At 42.7% G+C, this 21,490-nt stretch overlaps 1 protein-coding gene across 1 annotated transcript in view; it reads left to right on the top strand.

Moving 5' to 3' along the window:
- The window catches only part of GRIN3A (glutamate ionotropic receptor NMDA type subunit 3A), a 189,750-nt gene extending 173,686 nt beyond the window's left edge, over positions 1 to 16,064 (top strand). The window contains exons 7-9 of the mRNA XM_084783367.1: positions 5,767 to 5,931; positions 7,174 to 7,250; positions 12,098 to 16,064. Coding sequence (XP_084639493.1) covers positions 5,767 to 5,931; positions 7,174 to 7,250; positions 12,098 to 12,437 — 582 coding nt within the window. The 3' untranslated portion in view covers positions 12,438 to 16,064. The remainder of the gene's footprint in view (positions 1 to 5,766; positions 5,932 to 7,173; positions 7,251 to 12,097) is intronic.
- Positions 16,065 to 21,490: the final 5,426 nt, after the last annotated feature.

The following is a 21,490-nucleotide window of genomic DNA, read 5'->3' as shown; positions in this document are numbered from 1 at the left end:
TTGTGTGAGGACAAGAGGTCCAGCCTGAGTATCGTTCCTCAGGGACTATCTAACTTGTGTTTTAAGAGAAAGCATCTCACTGAGACCTAGGGGTCACTATTGAGATTAGGCTGGCTGGTTAGTGAGCTCCCAAGACTGCCCTGTCTCCATCAAGCATGCACCCCCCCATGCCCGGCTCTTTTCCATGAGATTCCAAGACTTGAACTCAGGTCAATTCCAATGGTATCACCCCAACCCCTCGACTTTTATCTTAGCTTGTGAAGCAGGTGACCATCCTTAAGCTGATAACAGCAATACGCTCCAAGGTTACACACAGTGGTAACAGCACATTGTTGTGATTCGATATCAGTGGATTGTGTCTGCTCTCTACCATATGTTACAATTTCCGAGCCACTGGATAGATTCTCTTTTTGAAGCAGGGGGAAAATAGTGGCCTCAGCACAGTTGGTGTGTAGGAGTGTAGCTGCTAGTCTGAGAATTAGAGAGTGGGGTGAGGAGGAGGGATGCTGGGCATAGGCTCATGCATGCTAGGCAAGCATTCTACCACTAAGCTGTACTCCCTGAACCTGAAATCCTTCTCAGGATTACCAATGCTAGTAGCCAATCACTATGACTTATAAGCTATGTCACAACACCTTTGAATTATTTGTAGTGAAAAATAACAGTGCATAGATACAGCAGTAAAGCTATATAGATGGATGTTCTTTGACAGTTCGCAGGCTAAATCTAATCCACAAATATGCATTTTGTTCTTGAAAATAGTAGCTTTAAAACATGGTTTTGCCAGTATTTTTTAAGAACCAGCAATTGCCTATCATGGTGGTGCATGCCTTTAATCCCAGTATGTAAAGAAATTCATATTAGTTCTCCTTCTCCTCTCCTCACCTCTCCTCTTCTCTCTTCCCCTTTCCTTCCCCTTCCCCCCTCCCCCCCCCCCCCCCCCGCCCTCTCTGGATAGGCCTTTGAAGTCTTGGGACAAAAGTGAAAGTCTCAAAGAACATAGCTCCATTCCCTAGCATAAAAAACTCAAGATGGATTGTGGAGATAAGCAGTCCCCCAAATCACAACTGAACATAGAACATTTTTTTTCAAAACTACTGAAACAATAAAAGCATGTAGAGGAGACAAAATAAACACACACGAGCAATCTCAACCTTTCATGGAGTAAAATGCAAAAAATAAAAAATACTATAGGAAAATCTAAAGTGGAAAAACATAACAAGGAAAGGTTAATAGCTTCTTAAATAAAGCCTCACTGTGCCTGAAATTCATAAAAATGTGGAAAATGCAAACATGATTTATACAAAAGGCAGGAAATAAGCATGGAAAATATTCAATCATCAAATAAATAAGTACAGTATTTAAATAAAGCTGGACTAGAGGTATAGTCAGTAGTAGAGAGCATGTACAGCACCCATGTGGTCCTGGCTTTGATGTTTGCACCAGAAAGGGGGGAAAAACTAGTTATGAAACAATATGAAGATCTGGAGCTTTGCAGAATCTCATACCTTGGGTGGCACTGAGACTTGTTTCTGCCACTTTTAAGGGTCATTTTAGATATCTTCAATCACTAAGATAGTCATAACTATTGGCCTGATAAGCACAACCATGGCAGTGTGTAGCCCAGTGATCCAAAATGATACATCTAGATGGTACAGACTTTCTTTTACTGCAGCAATATTTATTGTATATAATAAAGTACAATTATAAACAACAGTTTAACAGTAGTAAATTATGATAAAAAAGAAGCAATAGATTTATTCTACTGAAGTTAATAAGTGACTACTTTTTAGAAATAAATATTAAAATTATTTTAGAAAAGACAGTTTAAAAAATACTTTATTGTCACCCTAAAAAATACATATATGGCAATGATCTTAGTTCAGAAGAGAGAGAAATTTGAAGTAAATGTGTAGGACCAAGCGTAGTAGTTCATGCCTATAATCCCAACATTCAGGAGACAGAGGCAGGAGGATTTCCGTAAGTTCAATGACAGTTTGAACTACATGAGCTCAAAGGTAGCCTAAGCTACAATATGAGACTCTGTCTCAAAAATTTATTTATTTGATATTAAAAGGATACATTAATTTCAAATTAAGGCTATGTATAGCTCTCCGGAAGGAGGTGGGGCCTCGTGTGTTCTTCTCTTATCCATGATGGAATATTGAAGGGCTCAGTCTTACACAGGTAAGCGTCTCTGCCATGCCATGTACAGAAAACAGAGTTTCACAGCACTCCTTCCCAGTCTCCCCCTTTTTTAGTGTTTCCAGAGGTTTGGAGAGGATGCTATAGATATCCCATTTAAAGATGAATACTTAGCAGTGTTCTCAGCGCTTTTACCAATTTTGAGTCTGCATTAACCAGACCTCACTACACGCCGAAACTTTCTTGACCAGGGCTGAAAGTCAAAAACATAAATATTACGAAGACAGTTTAACAATGTGTCCGCTTAGCAAAATAACATTAGATCTTCTCTTATGGCTTATGATGGCCAAGCCATAGGCTTTGAGCAGGTTCACAGTACCAGACATATGTCTTCTTGTGAAGAAGGTCTCAAATCCAATTAGAAAACAGTTCCCTCCATAATGACCATGCCGTTATTGCACCAGTGGGCACCTCTTGCCTAGCAGATTGGTATTATACCATTCAGGCCCCAGTCCTTTCTCTCTCAGTGGCCTGAAGAGCACCTTGTAGAACTATCAAAGCTAGCCAGCAGGGAGTAAGCTTCCGGGTGGGGCTTCACTTTGACTTGACCTACTGTTATTGACAACAGGTCATACAGTCCTGGTGAGCAACTGAGAGCAGTGGCAATAGCCGGCATTGCTCAGAAGGCCTCTGGGGTTTCTCAACGGCTCAGAGGGATGTATCCTACTCCCAGTACTGGGATTTTTAGCTGGGATACAAACAGCTGTGCAGAGGACCAGAGCAATGAGGCAGCGTGGTTGCTATGTATTATGGACATGGATGGTCTATGAATGAGAAGAAGGATTAGCTTCATGGGAGCATCATTAACCTGAAAAGTTCAAATGATGAGCGAAATCCTTTCATCACATTCCCTGCTGGATGCTTGGGAACAGCTGTCTACATATGAGCAAGATACAAACCAGAATTTGCACACCAACAAAATTGGTGGTCTCGGTCTCTACATTTTCCTGAAATCATCGATGGTCTAGGCAGAAACCACACACATTTGATAATTACAGGCATCTCCATCTGGATCTACCTTGTTCTTAGAAACGTGATGGTCAGCGTTTGCAGATGGTGGTAGCCTTTTTCATTGCTCTAATCGGAAAACGCTTTATTATTCATTTTGAGTGCTAAAGATTGAGCCTAGGGAGTTATGTATGCTCAGCAAGTGTTCTACTACTGGGGTACAGATGCAAAACAAATACATAGCATATTTAAGAGATATGGCTGACCTAGTTCCCTTTTCATTGCTGTGCTAAAACAATAATTAAAACCAAATTGGGGGTGGGGGCAGGGAAGGGTTTATTTTGGATCACTGAGGTAAGTCAGAGCAGGAATTCAGGCAGGAGCAGAGGCAGGAACCACGGAGTGATTGGTGCTTACTGATCTGCTCTCTGTGGCTTGCTCGGCTTTGTTTCTTACACAACCCAGGACCATCTGCCCAATGGTGACGACACCATCATCAACTGTTAATCAGTAAAATGCCTCCACAGACTTTCCCACAGGCCAGCCTGGTGGAAGCAATTCCCCAATTGAAGTTCTATCATGTACTTCTACTCCATATCAAGTTGACAAACACTAACAAGCACCATGACCCAAGAAGAAAAAGGCTGACTTACACCTACAGCCTTACAGCTTATCACTCAGACTTGGACACAAACATTTGGGTTGATGCTCACAGGCAGAGTAGGTTTTCAATTCAGATGCTGATTTTTTTTTAATAAAAATATTTGGCAACTTGTTATAGACAACATGTGGTGAGAGATCAGAGAGCGAAGGATCACGTAAAGCAAGAGAGGTTCACTTAACAGATGTCAGCCTGTATCTGCAGCCTGGTTCCCCCACTTATTAGTGTGTTGGATTTGGGGAAATGAATTATGTCTCTAGGCCCTTCAAGTATGAAATGAAGGTAATTAATATAAGATCACAATATGGGGCTGGAGAGATGGCTCAGTAGTTAAAAGCACCACCTGCTCTTCCAGAGGTCCTGAGTTCAATTCCCAGCAACTACGTGGTGGCTCACAACCATCTATAATGTAATCTGATACCCTCTTCTGCAGATAAAGCACTCAAAGCACTCATATGCAATAAATAAAATAAATAAATCTTTAAAAAAAAAAGTTAAGGCTTTAAAGAATGACCAAAGTTGCCAGGCATGGTGGCATAAACATTTAATCCCTGGGGAGGCAGAGGCAGGCAGATCGCTATGAGTTCGAGGCCAGCCTGGTCTACAAAGTTAGTTCAAGACAGCCAGGGCTACATAGAGAAACCCTGTCTCAAAAAAAAAAAAATAAGATCACAATATAAATATACACACATAGAGTCAGGTATACCTATGAAATGCCTATTTAAAAGATAAATATACAGGACAGCCAGGGCTACACAGTGAAACCCTGCCCTGAAAAAAAAAAACGAGAATAATAAAGAAACGAACAGAACTGGAAAGATGGCTTAGTGGTTAAGACCATTTGTTGCCCTTCCAGAGGATCCAAGTTCAATTTTCAGCACCTGTGGGGAAGTTAACAAGTGTCTTTAATTCTATTCCAGGAGAGTCCAACACCCTCTTCTGGCTTCCGTGGACACTTACATACACTGATGTATGAGCAGGCAGAATACCCACACACATAAAATAAAACCTTCTGCTAGACTGTTAATGTGTAGTATGTATAAAAGCTTAAATAAAGAGATATAGAAACCCCAGGCAGATTATTAACTATTGAGAAAAGGTGAGGAAAATATCATTTTGTTATACAGAGGAAGAGTTTGTTTGATGGCAAGGTGATCCAGTGTGAATTACATGTCTTCCTCATCTTGACAGTGTCTTATAAAAACTATGGCTCATTTAGAGTTTTTGCTGTACATCTGATGATGTGAATGTTAAAACCCAACAATAATTCTCCCCGGTTGTTCTGTATCTGATAATCTGCTAATTATCAATGATAATGACACCACCACCCAGGCTTGCTAGTATGTCATGTAAGAACTTAGCATATGTTTCCTTAACTATAAAGCTATAAAAGTCCTTACAAAAAGCCAGTAGCCAAGGCTCCTTTTTCTTCTTCTCCATGACTGCCTCATTTTGTGGCCTGGTGCAACTTTCTATTCCTTGCTGGTGTATTTCCACAACTATTAAACCTTTTAACTAAAGGGCGTTGACATTCCTGCCAGATCTAGATCTCACTTCCATGGTTATTCAACCCATACCCTTTTCTCCTTAAAATATATTCTTTTTCCACTCCTGAAAGAGGTTCTTTCGTAGCTATTCAACTGTTTCACGTATTCAAGTGTTACACGTCTTTATTTCTCTGCCTGTAAGAAATGGAAGCACAGCCAAGAGTCAAAGCCTTTGTACAACCCCGGGGATGACACACAGTGAGGTTCGTGTGTGAGCAGCACTACAGGATGGTGCTCAACAGCAGCCCTCAGTAACCCTGGGTGTGTCCTTCATGCTGGAGTATAGTGGTGTTCACCCAGGGAGGAAGGGTCTCTGACTCAAGTAACACTGAATCAAAGAGAAAAAAAAATGAGCATCGAGCTGCATGCATCATAATACTCAAGGCCTTTCCTATCTCATCACAGACTTTGCAAATGGGCATCAAGCATTTCTCTGGACTCTTCGTGCTCCTGTGCATAGGATTTGGTCTCTCCATCTTGACAACCATTGGTGAACACATAGTGTACAGACTGCTGCTACCACGAATCAAGAACAAATCCAAGCTACAATACTGGCTGCACACCAGTCAGGTGAGTTCTGCAGGACTCTTGGGCCAGTGTTCCTGTACTTAAGAATGCCCAGGGAGGTAAAGATCCAGGGAAGTTTGTCAATTGACAAACAGCAAGAAACCAAGATACGGGTAGCCAAGCACTCGTGGGTGGAACTCGCTTTATTCCACTAACCCATCTCCCCATAAATTGAAGATTCACAGTATCCGTTCCTCTCCTGAAACACTATTGCTGCCCATAAAAGACACATATAAATGTTTTGAACCCAGTTTCACTTACCAAAGATCATCTGAAGAGATGATGTGAAAAATCCATTCCCCACAGATCTTTTCCTTGTTAAAGTAAAAACTAGTAAGAGTCTCAGGTGTCCATTTGCTTTTAGGTGGTTCCGTTTCCCTGGTCTGTGTGTTTCTCTGTCAGGGGTTCTAAGGCCTGCTTGTGTGATGCCATGTCTCACAGAAGCAAGGTTTCTCTCTTGTAAAACAAACACCAACACCTGATTTACAGAGATAACGAAAGTGTTGACACAGACTATTTGGACACATTTCTTTGCATCTCTTTCCTTGTGGAAAACCAATGTGGCCATGCACGGTGTAGTCAGAGGGTGTGTCGGGACGCATGGTTTCATCCGACCATGTAAGATGGGTAAGCCACCCCCTTCCCCAGTATGGGGTCCCTTTTGCCTCTTTAACGCTCCATGACTCACCTCACCTCTTGAAGGTAAGGGTGAATGTATTTCTCCTTTTGTCATTCACCCATTCTTTACTCGTTTCCTTGATCTGTGTTTCCATTTTATTCTGGTTTTCTAGACAGACAACCAGTTTTCTCACAATCGGGGCCCTGTTCTTCATGCTTTTTAGGGAGTCGGTGTTCTCCTTGAAATCTGCAGACAAGTGATATTCCATGTGATGCTAACATAATTAAATCCTCAGGAAACCTGCTTCCCGTTCTTGTTTTGGTTGCTTTTGACTCAACTCTGACAACTGTACAAGGCTTTGTACCACACAGGAGTTGTTGGTTGTCACTTCTTTGTATCATATACCATTTCACCATTCAATGCATTTCTTCTTCTTCTTCTAGAGATATTAAACTATAGTTTAGAATCCTTGTTAACCTTGCAATGTGCAATTGCTGGATGCCTGAAGTTCTGGTTAAAGAAGCCAAGGTTTTTCACTAGTAGATAATCTGTGAAACCACAAGCAGTGTTTTGTCCCCTGAAACACACATTTCAAATGATCTCTATAAATCTGTTCTTCCCACCAGAGGTTGCACAGGGCGTTAAACACATCATTTGTAGAAGAAAAACAGCCACGTTTCAAGACAAAACGTGTGGAAAAGAGGTAAGAAGTCAAAGCTGTCTTTGCCTTTACTAAAAGAAGTTTAGACATGTGACAATACCCTTTATTCAAAAAGGAACTTGCCTCTAAATAAGTATTCAGACCAAATTTGGGCCGTCTGTTGATACATAAAATGGATACAAATACATGGATTTTCAGTTATAATGACATAAAGGAGAAAATAACCACATCCAGGCACATACACGTGCAAATGCACTGGAATGCAGGTTTGTTCTGCAGAGCCTGGCACCTGGGTCCAGTACTGTCTCCAACATTTTATAATATGTGTTACTTAGGATCTCTGCCTCAGACTCCTTATCTGTGAAAGAGGTAAAAACAGTATCCACTCCCTAAAGTTATAAATGCAATGGTAAGCTAAAAGCCCTGAAAGTAAAGTAAAGCAAATGCCTAATAAACAGCAGCAACTAACGTGTACCAAATGCACAGAACCCTTCATTTGTGGGTGCAGCAGGCAATCCTTTTCACCTGGAATTGCCTTCTAGTCATGTTTCAATTCCCCACCCCTCCAGCACTCGTAAGAATATGCAAAACACGCTAGAGAGATGCCCTACTAAATCCACTTTCTGGCACTCTTACAACTCCACAGAAAAGATCCTCACTAATAGGAAAAAATAATTAAATTAAAAATAAATTAAATGTGGTGAGGGTCCACACCTTCAGCACAGCCAGCCTATAGATGGCTGTGCCCTCATCTGAGGTGACTGCAGATGTCAGAATCACTTTGGGTCTGCTGCTTTGGGGACTCTGCTGCAGCTGCCTGAGGCTGCCCTCCCGGAGCTCTCAATGCCCAGAGACCTTAAATAGGGCACTGGCTCTGTGCATCGGTGGAACATCTCCAACTCAAAGCTGGGATGTCTGGGTAGTCTTAAGACGTGACACTAACACCTCTCATTCATAACAGAAGGAAAATGGTATACAACAGATTTCTTGTCTGGCTTGTATCTCCTCTGTGGCCGCTCTAGTTCCTTCTTTCTGGGTTGCATCTGGCTTGTCAGAATCATTTATAATCTCTTAAGGCTCCTTTCCAGACACAGAATAACTTGTCACCTGGCTGTCAGTGTGTGCAAGTCTCCTAGTGACAAGCTACAGACTAGCCAGGTCACAGCTGTTCTATTACATTAGAGGGATTTTTATTCTATAATTCTTTAATCAGAAGAAGACGTGGCTGTAAAACACTGTCTTACAATTATAAGACTTTTTTTCCAGGAATAGAAGCCAGAAGCCCAGTGACCCTGTCCCTTTGATGGGACTCTTAAGCCCGCTTCACCTAAGCTGAGAGCCAACCATGTCTCTTCACTCACTTAGCCACTTTTCTTGCAGATCCTCTTCCTTACACTGACAAGGAGCTGACAGACTATGTCTTCATCACTGTGACCCAATGAAACCTCAACCTGTCGCTAACAGACTTGCATTGTAGCACAGCATAGGATACTGCTGCGAGTGCTCTGTGACTAGAGTTTAGGAGATCATGAAAATGATTCTGATGAGCTGGCTATGATCTGGGGAGACTGGACGATAGCATTGGGGCTGCAAGCCATGAAGAACAGTCGCGCTGTCTGCCCCCTTCCTTTTATTGTGAATGGCCCACGTTTGCTGAGGCAATCTCCCTACAAGTCAGAGCCTGCAGCCTCCCAAACTCCATGTGCATTTGAAGTCTCACAGTTAGGGTACAAGTTTTGAATAGTCTGGTGGCATACCAAGTTTGAGTCTTACATAACTGCTCCAGTGAAGCCTGCTCTGCTCCTTTTACTGTGAAATACTTGTCATTCCACTGGTCACTTTCAACTCTTCAGACCAAAACACAACCTAAACATTCTTAAAGCCAAGACTATAACACACTCACCCTTCTAATTGGACGCCTTATTTGAGCATCTACCACCTTGCATTTATACGTAGCTCAGAGCCACACATCAACTATCAGCACGGTGATGCTAGCAACTAGAGCATGTTACAAAGATGTCCAGTTTTTTTCCTTATTAGTCTGTTATATTTCCACATCAATGCTCCAAGACTTGGATAACCAGATTGCTTGTCTCTAAGTATCTGATCACTATGGCTACCTGCACAGTCTAATAGAGTGGGCAAACAACTCTACTCTTAGTATTGTCCTACTGTCAATCTTTCTATAGTCTTACAGTTAAGTTTGCTGCCTTTCTCTCTTCTCTTGGAAGAATAAAATGCAAATATCTATGCCATTAGAAGTCATCATCCTCCTCTCGTCTCCATATTTATTGAATGGGTTTGGAGGGATAGATGAATGGAAGAGTAACCAATGAGATTGGTGGCTTGGAGAAACTCTAGGCCATAGTACTGAGGCAGATTTTAATGCATATCTAACACACATTTAATGCACATTAACAAATATTTCAAGAGAGTTTTTATATGCCATTCTTGATTTAGTCTGTATGAAAAGTTAAAGGCTGGAAGAGAACTTCTAACCATATCATCTCTGGCTCTAATGTCAGGGAAGCAGCTGTAGGTAGAATCACTATAGAACTTTCCCCCAGACCGTGACTCAGGAAAAGTGAGCTCTGGTGCTATTTCATCTATGAGATTTCAACAAGAGTAACAGTGAGGAATGACCAGAAAGTTTGGAGCATGTTTGTATTAGAGCCCTGGGCGAGTTTCAGTCAGAGTCTACTGGGTGAGAAGTCATCCCAATACTTAATAACAATAATGAATTGCTTAGTGATCTGTGGATCAGCTGGGTTCATGCATATATCTCTAGCCAGGCTGGGGAAAGAAAGAAAGCAGCCAAGATTTGTCTGACTAATTGTCCTCTGCTGAGCCAACTAGGAAGCCTGTGGACTTTCTCTGTGTCTGCCACCCACCAACAGGTCAATGAGGACTTGTGTTATATCTGCAGAGATTTGAGAGTGACAATGTGCAAGGTTGTTAAAACTTAGGCTTGGGGGCTGGAGCGATGGCTCAGAGGTTAAGGGCACTGCTCCTCCAGAGGTTCTGAGTTCAATTCCCAGCAACTACACGGTGACTCACAACCATCTATAATGTAATCTGATGCCCTCTTCTGGCCTGCAGGTGTACATGCAGGCAGAGCACCATATACATGATAATAAATAAATAATAAATCTTTAAAAAACAACAACAACAACAACAACAACAACAAAAACTTAGGCTTGGCACTCCTCAACTTTCCTAGTACTCAAAACAAATAATGAGGCCAGAGCCAAGGGTGGCAGTTCTTAGCTGTAAATCCCAGCACTTGGGAGACAAAAGCAAAAGAATCACCATCAGTTTTAGACAAATTTGGACTATATAATGAGTTCCAGGCCAGCCTGGGCTATGGAGTGAGACCTTGTCTTAAACAGAAAATGTCATGTAGCTATACCTCATAACCCAAGGAAAGGGGCCATGGATTAAAACAGAATGAGTTAGATGACCTTGGCAATCTACTTCTGGGCAAAGCAGCCTAGACTCATTCTATTAAGTCTGTTTTGCTTTCAACCATTTAACTACAGCGATAATTCATTTCCCCTCCCCTTGTCTTTGCTACCCCAGGGCCTCCACCTCCACACTCTCTCAGGCAATTAGGAGGCCAGGAATAAAGTTGATTCAGTTTTATGGGAACAAAACACAAGGATTTAACAGAAGTTTCCTGTTGTTTTGTGCCATGTAGGAGACTGCAAAAGTGGTCATAATCTTCCTCTTCTTCTTCTTCCTTCTCCCCCAGGGTAGAAGGAATTAGCAGTCACACTGCTTAGACTAAGCTGTTCTCACAGTGAGAAACTCTCCTCATTGCATCTGACTGTCAAGATGTATTTGGGAACTTGCCCAGCACCCTCTGAGTCCCACTAACATTGTATAGCCATGTCTTAGTGATGGTGGCAAGTGGCATATGCAAGCCTGAAGACATTGTAAATCTATTTCTAGTCATCATTACTCAGAGAGAATCAAGAGTGCTCTTGTTTTTGTTTTTAAGCATCAAACTTGACATCTCAACCTACATAAAAATCACCCTTGTAGTGAGAAACACTTTGCTAAGACCTTTGTAAATATGCCTTTATTCCCCCCTGAAGCCCAGTATAGCCCAGAAGGGCTAAAAGTCAGCCATAAAGTATTACCAACTAACAGCCAAGCAAGCAACTGGTGCTTAAAGCACTACACTGAACAAAGATCTTTCACTCTTATTAGGGCTTATCTCTATAGCCATATGATGTCTCCAGGCAGCAGTGCTTTCTGAACACTGCCTATAGGTAAGGTATAGAAGTGTCCCTAAGCATAGGAAAGATGGCTCAGCATGTAAGAGTGCTTGTTCTGCAAGCGTGAGGACCTGAGTTAAAACCCCAGCACCCAAGTTAAAGCCCAACGTGAGCACATGTGCCTGCAACCCCAGCACTGGAGACTGGGAACAGGCAGTTCCCGGGAACTTGGTGGCTAGCTAGCCTAAACAAAATGGTGCCTTAGTGGCCCCTGTCTAAAGCAATAAGACAGAAGGTGATAGAGGAAAACGCATAATTCTTTCTGTAGCCTCAACATGTTTGTCCTGGAAATGAACCCACACACTTCTATATTCTCATTTCCCTCCCCCTCCCCCCCTCTCTCACACACAGTACTTTAAATTATTCATAAGACAATGCATCATTTCCTATTTCATCAGAGGCTACCCAATTCCAGTGTCAAAGTAACATAAGGCTTGGGAAGTCCTCCAATTCAGTTCATGGCTCCCATTGTCACCATGGCACTCTGAGCAGGCAGTCCACTCATGGCTTGGTGGCTTCATTTCAACTGGTTCTCCGCTGCTCACACAGCAGATGGAGAAGATGAGAGTGCAAGACAGAAGGAGTCTCTGAATTGTCTCTGTTTCCTAGGTCCAACGTGGGACCTCAGCAGCTCATGGTGTGGAATACTTCCAGTCTGAGTCATGACAACCAACGAAAATACATCTTCAGTAACGAGGGAGAACAAAACCAGCTGGGTACCCAGACCCACCAGGACTTCCCTCTTCCTCCAAGGAGAAGAGAGCTCCCTGCCTCACTGACCACCAACGGGAAAGCAGACTCCCTCAACGTGGCTCGGAACTCAGTGATGCAGGAGCTCTCCGAGTTGGAGAAGCAGATCCAAGTGATCCGCCAGGAGCTGCAGTTGGCCGTAAGCAGGAAAACCGAGCTGGAGGAATATCAAAGGACACATCGGCCTTGCGAACCCTAGGCAGTGCCACTGCTCCCCGTTCTCAGTGCCTGGTGGAGGCACTTCATAAAGCTTTTGTATTGACTGACAAAGGTGTGGGGTCCTGCAGTGAACTGTGCTGTTCTGGCCTAACATGCAGCAGCAGCAGCAGCAGCAGCAGCAGCAGCAGCAGCAGCAGCAGGAGCAGCAGCTCTTCCCACAAACACCCCCCCAGGTCTCCAGGGTAGCAATCTTTTCCAGAGAAGAAATCTAGAGTTAGACAGGAGTAAAGTCTGTATAAGGGGATTGCTGAGCAGCCAGACAACTCTGGCTCCTGTCAACCTTTTCACCTGGTGCCACAATAATATTTCTGGTTTTTAGCCCTTTCTCTGCACTTCAAAACCGAGATAAAAAACTATTGCTCATACCTCTCTTACTGGGTTGGTTTTTAATATTATTACAAACGAAAAGTATTCAGCGCTGCAGATTTGATACAACTCTCCAATCTAGATTTGACCTTACATTCTGAATGAGCAAGCTAGGAGCCAGGAAAACTGGGGCAGAACAGATACACACACAAAAATAAATAAATGGAGCTCAGAATCACCACAGGCAAGGGTTGACTGGCTAAGCTGGCACCATGCGCTCGAGCAGCTCTGGACCTCTGACCCTATCCTGACTAACATGTAGTAGGAATATGTTGTATCCTCACTAGGAGAGGAAAAGGGATGCCGAGTGGGAGCAGAGGACAGGCAGATCTGGGCCAGAAAGGCAGTTTGGCTAAAGAACGTATTGCACTATACTTCCAATGTAACCAAGCATCTCCACCATAGTGTGTGCCTTTTATTAAAGGAAAGAGAAGTAAAGCAAGGCCATGTCCTTAGCAGGAGCCTGTGCTATCCCCTAGTTAATGCCTGTAACTAGGTCTGTGAGCTGACACTGTGTTAAGTGAAATGTTCTATGTACATATAGGGCTGTGTTCAGATCAGTGGTCACCTCTCTCTTAGCCAGAGGAACCCCCGAAGCAACTGAGGGGGAGGGGGTTGTGAACATCACAAATGTCAAATACTGGAGTCTGCACTCCTTCATCGTCTCCCATCCGTACACTTACTGGTCTCTGGTAAACTATGGTAAGTTCTAGTCTCTCTGATTATCCTCCTGGCTCCATTTAATGCCCTCAGAGATTGATGTCATTAGCCTAGCTTCCCCTCGGCGTAGGTATCACTTTTAGTCATGCAATTGCTTGGCATGCCGAAAGGAAGAACCATGAGATCTCTAGACTTCCTGTACACTCTCAAATGTTGGCTAGATAACATCTAAAGCCCTCATCAGAGGGGGCCAGTTGCCAAGACTCAACCACAAGTAATGTTGGGAAGGCCTAGAGGTGGGCTCAGAATTCTAATGCTAGTCAGCACCCCAACCCACAGTCCTAAAGTTATTCTCAGAGAAGCACTGCTCTGGAAGTTTGGCTACCTCTAGGCATGCAGTAAGGAAGGAGTCTGTTGACTTTTCTCCTTTTACTTTGGCACCCAACTGTTGGCCAATTTCCACATCCCCACCCTAACACCAGGGTTCCGTTTGGAAGCAGACTTTCTTGTGCTGCTTCATCTCCATACTCACTTCTCCAATTATTCTGATGTCTACAATGAACGCACAACACTGTCCCAAGCAGTGCTCAGATCATTAAAAAAGAGGCTTCCATCTTACAACTCCCACTTGGGGACACAGTGTCTGCACTCCACCAAGAGCTACACAGATCCTAGATAAAGATGGCCATGGCACCCTAAGTTGTAATCCGAACACCTGAGCATGAGCTAATGGCAGAGTAAACCTAGGAGTGCAAGTCAAGAGATATTCAAGAGGAGGCAGGGGCTTTAGAAATAGACTTCAGCTTCACAGATTTCAGGGGGAGGAGGTGCTGAAAATGGGACTATGTGCTTCACAGTGTCCTCAAGCCCTCCTGCTCTCTCTCCCCAGCAGGCCTTAGCTGCCTTTGGCCCATTCCATCCCTTAGCCATTCCTACCCATCTGCAACAAAGTCCTGGGGACTCTGCTCTGAGCATCCCTGGCTACCTATTCAGCCTGCAGTGTACCCCAGTTCACACAACAGCCATGCTCCTGTGGTACATGGGACACTTGTTCAACAACTCATATTCCGACTGTACTTGAGAGGCTGGCTACTTAAGGGAACACAGAGGTAAATTCTTTTGTAAAGAATCCTTTTGTAATGCAACCAATTATCCCTTAAAGTATCTGTTTTTCTGTTTTGTAAGCTTGAATTTTTGTATATCTGGTTTATCTTAAGCTTCTCTACTGAGGCATTCTGAGTAGTGATGGTCACACGGAAGAGCATCCTGCCTCCCCACAGAGCAGAGAACCAGTGCACACTCAAAGAGCAACTACTTGGCCAGTGCTATGGCCAGGATGCAGCAAGCAACAGCAGGAGTAAAGGCAGGCTCACTGCTGTCAATACTGCTTAAAATGCTGTCGTGTCCTGGGTAAAGAAAAAATATAATTGCTTGTGAAGCAGTTTTCATGATAAATAGCAAAAAGGAAAAAAAAAAGAAAAAAAGAAAAAAAGAAAAAAATTAATGGTAGTAATTGAACAGTGTTTTGCAATTTGTGAAACAGTGTGCTGTGTTTTGTACAAAGACTTCACGAAAGGGAGAGTCCTTCCAAACCTTTGTTCTGTTCCACCTCAGCTTCCCCCACCTACCCCTCAGGCTCACAGAGGAAAGTTCCAGTGATGGGGCTATTGGAATGGGCTAAGGGATGCTCCCTTGCCTCCTGCACTCCCTTGGGAAACCTGAGATATAGCAAACTGTCCCATACTCCAAGCCCATTCTCCAAGGGGGCCTGGCACAGGAAGTACATAAGGCATGACTGGGTAAGCTGCTTTGTTTGAATAAGAAAGTAAGGGTTCCACAGTGTGCTTGCCACATGAGGACAGTGTGACAGCTGGGACAGCCAAAGAAGCAGCCATACAGACCTAAGAAGTCAAGGTCTGCAGTGTGCCTGGATTTTCTATTATTCCTAAGATTTGTACAAAACCTGTTCAGGAATGGCTGCTTCCCTCCCACCCCCTAGAAACGGTCCACAGAGACACCAGAACATAACTCCATCACTGAGGTGTTGGGTCTGCTGGAACCTGGGAGCAAAGTTGAGCACCCCTTTGCATGGATCAAGAGAGGAAAAGAAAACACTTTAGAGTCTCTTTTCCTCTCAACCCATATTTGAAAAGACAAACCAGAAAATCTACTCGGTCTTCAGGAGAAATTGCTTTTCTAGTCATAAAACCCACTTCACCACCTGTATTGGTCTGTTACACCTTTCTCCCCACCCAAATCCCTGACTCTTGCCACCAAACACACCCAGTCTAGGAATCCCCTCACTCTCCCTCGTTTAGTTGCCAATCATTTTATGAAAATGAAGTGCTTCTAAGTATTTCCTTAAGGTCTGTGAAGAGTATTTGCCCTGCGTCTTCATGTCAGTGTGTGTGCAACTGCTCCGCTCCAAGAACTGAAACGCTGTCTTGTGAGCATGACGTGAACAGGCTGTTTTGCTCCAGCCACTTTTCTTGTACAACCACGGGGATGGACTAGATGTCCTCAGGTCTTTTCCATCTTCGGTTTCTATGACTGTGGAATAAATGTTCAGATAGAAACTTCACTTCCAGTTGTGTTGCGGGCATTCTTTGGGGATTCAAATGGCGAGAAGGCACCAGCCCCTTGGATGACTTACGCATGTTCCTTTGCCTAGTCCACAGCAGCACAAGACATACTGAGAGAAAGCAGGGCCTGGGCATTAGGAAACAGGAGCAACTCTATATGAGAAAGACATTGTGGGAAAAAAAGAAACACTCTTCATGAGTCTCTAAAAACTCTGTCTTAGCCATCTTCCTTTAGTAATTCAACAAGATCATCCTAGTTTCCATTTACACATCAATGCTACAAGATGACAGTGGAAAGAGCTGAGATGGTCTCAAAGCCGGGAGACTCTCTTTCAATTTGATTTTTCCAGGACTTGTAAACATATTGTAATAGCCAACACTTATGGACATTTATATCTAAGACCTGGACTCATTTAATCATGTGATTAGATTACAACCATGTGATACTCAATTTATCAGATGTAGTCTACAATAGTCAAACACATCCTAGTTTACAGGTGGGGGAAAAAAAAAGTCATATTTTGTGACCTGCCCAAGGTCACACAGTTAACAACAGTAGCAGAGAGTAATGGGCAAACAGCACTATCATACATAATACAGTACTGTCAGTATTTTGTTCCGTGTCTGCCTCCTGCTCCTCGAATGCCCCTAATGTGTCTTACTCTAGCCTAAGTCTGGCTTGACCAACCAGCTCTATAGATCAGAGGGAAAGTGAAACGATAATTGCACTTGCGCTGGTCCTGAAGACTCAAGACTGCGGCCACTGAAGCCTCACAGAAACAGGGTATCTGTATTGTTCTGCCAAGCATCGGGACAAAGAGCTTCAAATCACTCAGCAGCCCTACAGACACGCAGGCAGCTTCTAACAACCCCAGAAATCCCACCACTTGCAACTGTGCCTTCATGAATCTTCTGGCCTGACATGTTCTCTACCTACATTCTTTTGAAATATCACCAAGTCAAATCTCATCAAAGTATGAGTTTCCTAGAACGTAATAAAACGGCCAACTTCCCCAAGACACTTTGCATCATTCATTCATTCATTCATTCATTCATTCATTCATTCATTCATTCATCTCAGAGGTCTAGGTATTGGACAAGCTGTTGGAAACAGCAAAGTAATAGGAGATTCTGACCTCAGGGACCGATGAGGCTCAATGAGGTTGTGTATGAGGCACACAGTCTAGTAACACAATGTGGTGTGTACTCTAATAATGAAATGTACATCAGGGCCAGGGAGATAACTTAGTGGGTAAAGTGACTGTGGCGCATGTATGAGAACCTGAGTTCATATCCACAGAACACATGTGAAAGCCAGGTGTACAAGCTCACATCTGTAAACCCAATGCTCCTCTGGCAGAACAGGCAGCAGGAGAGGAGAACCCCCGGAAGCTACTAGGCCAGCTAGCCTTGCAGACACATAGGAAAGCAAGAGCCTTGTCCCAAACGAGGTGGAAAGCAAGACTGCCACCTGAGAGTATCCTCTAAAGTCCACATAGTGCAGTGTCAAACACACATAGCACACATATATGCACTAACCATACACAAAATACCCACAAAAGATATTAATGTGCATCAAGTCCTACAGCAGCACATGCAGAGGGGTGTGTGTGTGTGTGTGTGTGTGTGTGTGTGTGTGTGTGTGTGTGTGTGTACACGCGCGCAGGTACTATGGAGACATAGTTGGAAGGTGACAAGCATCTCAAGAAAAACATGTGCACCATTCCAGAATGGGGGAACAACAGCAATCAGGGACCCAGGGAACTTCAAATACTTCAATATGACAACTATAAGGCACAACTGTTAGGAGTAAGAAGAGAGAAGCAGAACCAAGATCACCCTGATATACCCCATATATCTCTAAATGTATAGGGACCTTACATGAAAGAATCTTAAGCTCAAAAAATACACTGAGAAGCAGATCCTCACTACTGAGAGCTAGTAGTCATTTATATGTAGTTTGCCTATGCAGTTAGTAATGAACATAAAATGCTAATTTTCTAATGCTCTGATAGTCTACAGCCATACCACCCTGAATGCGCCCGATCTCGTCCAATGCTCTGATATAACTTGCTGAGACATTTAGCCAGGACAGGTAGACTAGTGATAGACAAATACAGACATACCACCTGGGCCTTAGGGAAAAATGTTAGCTTTATTTTCCTAAAGAAAAAAAACTTTTTAAGTTAACTTATTTGCAACAGTAAGTATTTTTTAACATTGAATACTCACTAGATGCAGGCACTATACTGCATGTCTCCTACACAGTGATTTACTTCATCCTTAATACAACTCTAACTTACTTTCCGATGAAGAAATTGAAGTACAAGGAATGACGTCACTTGCTAATAAGTGGTAGAGTTTCTGTCCAAGAAAGCTTGGTTTCATAGAAAGTATGTCTAACACATACCTAGTACTACAAAAAGCACTAAAGGGTGCAGACAGGGTGAGGAGATCAGAGAGGAACCAACATCTACCTAAATTAGAACTGTACACTGATAATTGTTAAAAATAATTGTAAAAATCTGAGAGTCACATGCCAATTGTGCGGCTCACTTGAGTGGCATAGCACCTGCTACCTCACCTCTAAGGAACAGCCTGAGACCCCTTCTAGCTCTTGTAGCTGATCTTCCACATCATCTCACTGCACTGGGCTCAGTAACTTGAAATCCTCTAGGCACACCATTATTATACTGATACTATGGGCCCAATATTGTCTACCTTGTCATTTTAAAAAAGGCTACTCTATATTAATAGACACTCTTAGCTGTCAGAGGCTCTCTATAGAAATATTAATTTCAAAATTCATAAAAATTCTTTTAGTATTACCATAGATTAATCTTTAAGTCACAAATATTTGAAGTCTAAACCTGTTTTAATATAATAAAGAAAAACATTTTGAAAAAGAGAGAAAAATAAGTCTTAAATTTACACACAGGTACAATTAGACTTCTGACCAGTTGGCAGAAGCAAATGAGCCAAATTAGTCAGACACCTTTACTAAGTATGACGTGCCTCTGCCACATGTTGATAATTAAGATGTTAAGATATTATCTTTTCCAAATATAAATCTTATTGTGAAACAGGCTATAAGACCTAAATAGCTAATGTCAGGAAGGGACCAAAGTTGAGCAGAAATCCTCAGAAGGTAATAATAAGCTTTTGTTTATCATGAGACAATTAGTATCCCAAACATTTAAAATCCATGCCAACGATTTCTCACTGTGTAAGCCCAATTAAACATACACATTAGCCAACCATTTCATATTTGGTTCCTACTTACTTTATATGAATCAAGACTTTAATGATAGTAACTAATTGCCTTAGCAACTTTTCTATTGCTGTGATAAAATACGATTAAGGCAACTTACAAAAGCAAGCATTTAATTTGGGAATCAGTTCCAGGGGTTAGTCTATTACTATCACAGCAAGGAGCATGGCAGCAGGCTGGCATGGAACTGGAGCAGTACTTGTGAGCTCACTTCTCAGTCCAGAAACATGGCAGAGAGCTAACTAGAAATGCCACGGGCTTTTGAAACCTCACTGCTCACCCCCAGTGACAGTCCTTCTCCGGCAGGCCACGCCTACTAATCCTTCTCAAATAGTTCCAACTGGGAATTTAAATACAGGAGCCTATAAGGGTCATTCTCCATCACCACTACACAAAAGCATTTCAAAGGTGCATTGAGACTTGGGTTTATCAATCAACTGGTTGTCTTCAAACAAAACAAGTAAGTAAAAATACCCCAAGAAAAACAAATCTTGAAGAACAAAATGTAAAGGTATTCCAACCAACAAATGAGACTGGTAATGGAGACTGTATCTCTTCTTACAAGAATAAACATAACCATCCCAGGAGGTCCGGAGGACGAATTATCACTTTATTGTCTCGACACTATCAAATCATGTATCACTCCAATGTATGTACATTACTCTGAAGGACAGCTCTCCTCTGCCCTTGGAGGACAAAGATAGCTAACAATCTGGACAGAGAAGAACAACAAAAAAAAGTATCCAACAGAAATTTATGAAGACTGTAATAGCTTGCAGCAGAAATAGCTCATTACCTTTGAAAAGGATCCCTGAGGGTAAATATAGATAAACCATATATAAGACATATGCTTCAGATTGAGCACGCCTCATTTTGGTTAACATCACTCAAATGTTTATAAGAGCAAGCAGGAGGAAGGGAAAAGGGGAAGGGAGGAAGAGGGTGGGAGGGAAAGAACATCTCTACAATGTCTGACTCTTTCTACTTTACGTTGAGAAACTCTGCCATAAGGAAGATACCTTATGATTTTCCTATGGATAAATAGCTATCATGTTTAACTTTAGAGGAATGTCTAATTTTGAAATTCCTCTCAGGATCTGAAGAGCTGTTAAGTCATGTACTTAAAACCAAAACAAAATGTGACATGAAATTGCAGGGGTATTTTTCCCATGCAGGCAAAGAAATTCCCCCTCCCTCCCCCAAAAATTCACCAATTTTGAACATTTCCTGGAAATGACCTTGAGAATTCACCTTGTGTTACCTGGGCCACAATTTCTCAATCCATAAAGCTTCCTCTTAATCCAGCTTTCCAGGGAATGTAATGCTTCCTCTACATAATAGCACAGGCCATCGCTCCCCTGGTTCCAGCCAGCTGGCTTTCTAGGCCAGTTAACATGATCTGCTAATGTCATAAACCACCTGCTGCCCAAGTAGCCCAGTTGATACCTCACCATGCTCAAGCTTGCCCTGTAAGTGCCAGCAGCAAGGGGAGGATGTGCTGGTGGGGAATGCACTGGTCTTGTGTAGGAGTGGGTCCTAACGCCTACACAGCTGTGTGCACGCACATGCTTATGTATGTGCCTGCAGCAAAATCAACAGACAAATGGCCTCCTCTCTGAGCCCCCAACTACTAGATTTCATTCTTAAATCCCTATTGCACAATGGTGAGGACAGACTAGGAACACGCCCTTGGCCATTATTTTGGCACTGATCAGGAAAGACCCACTTTACATAAACCTTTTATCAGGCAGAGAAAACTTACACTGTGCTGGGTCCTACAAAACTCAAGATTCTCACCCCAACGCCACCAAGTGAACAATCTCTTAGCTCTGCAGTGAGCTACAGAGGAGAACTAAGTAATCTCTTCCTTTTAAGTAGTCTTTCCTCAGTGTGGACTCAAAACAACTGGGAAGAGAGAAAACTACCTCAATTAATTAAAAAACTAAATACTGTCAACACAGACAGCATGTTAATTTTAATTATGCTCAAAGAGTCCATTTTACTGGACATGGTGGCACATATCCCCAATCTTAGCTCCAGCAAGGCTAAGGAAGAACTATCATGATTCAAGGCCAGCCTGGGTCACACAGCAAAAGACCCTATCTTAAAATTTCAGCTTTGGAACAGGTGTGACAAAGAAAACCACAAACACAA

This window comes from Acomys minous, assembly GCF_964271855.1.
Source record: "Acomys minous genome assembly, chromosome: 1".
NCBI lineage: Eukaryota > Metazoa > Chordata > Mammalia > Rodentia > Muridae > Acomys > Acomys minous.
Note: the sequence above shows the minus strand (reverse complement) of the source record. Positions and strands in the feature narration are given on the sequence as shown.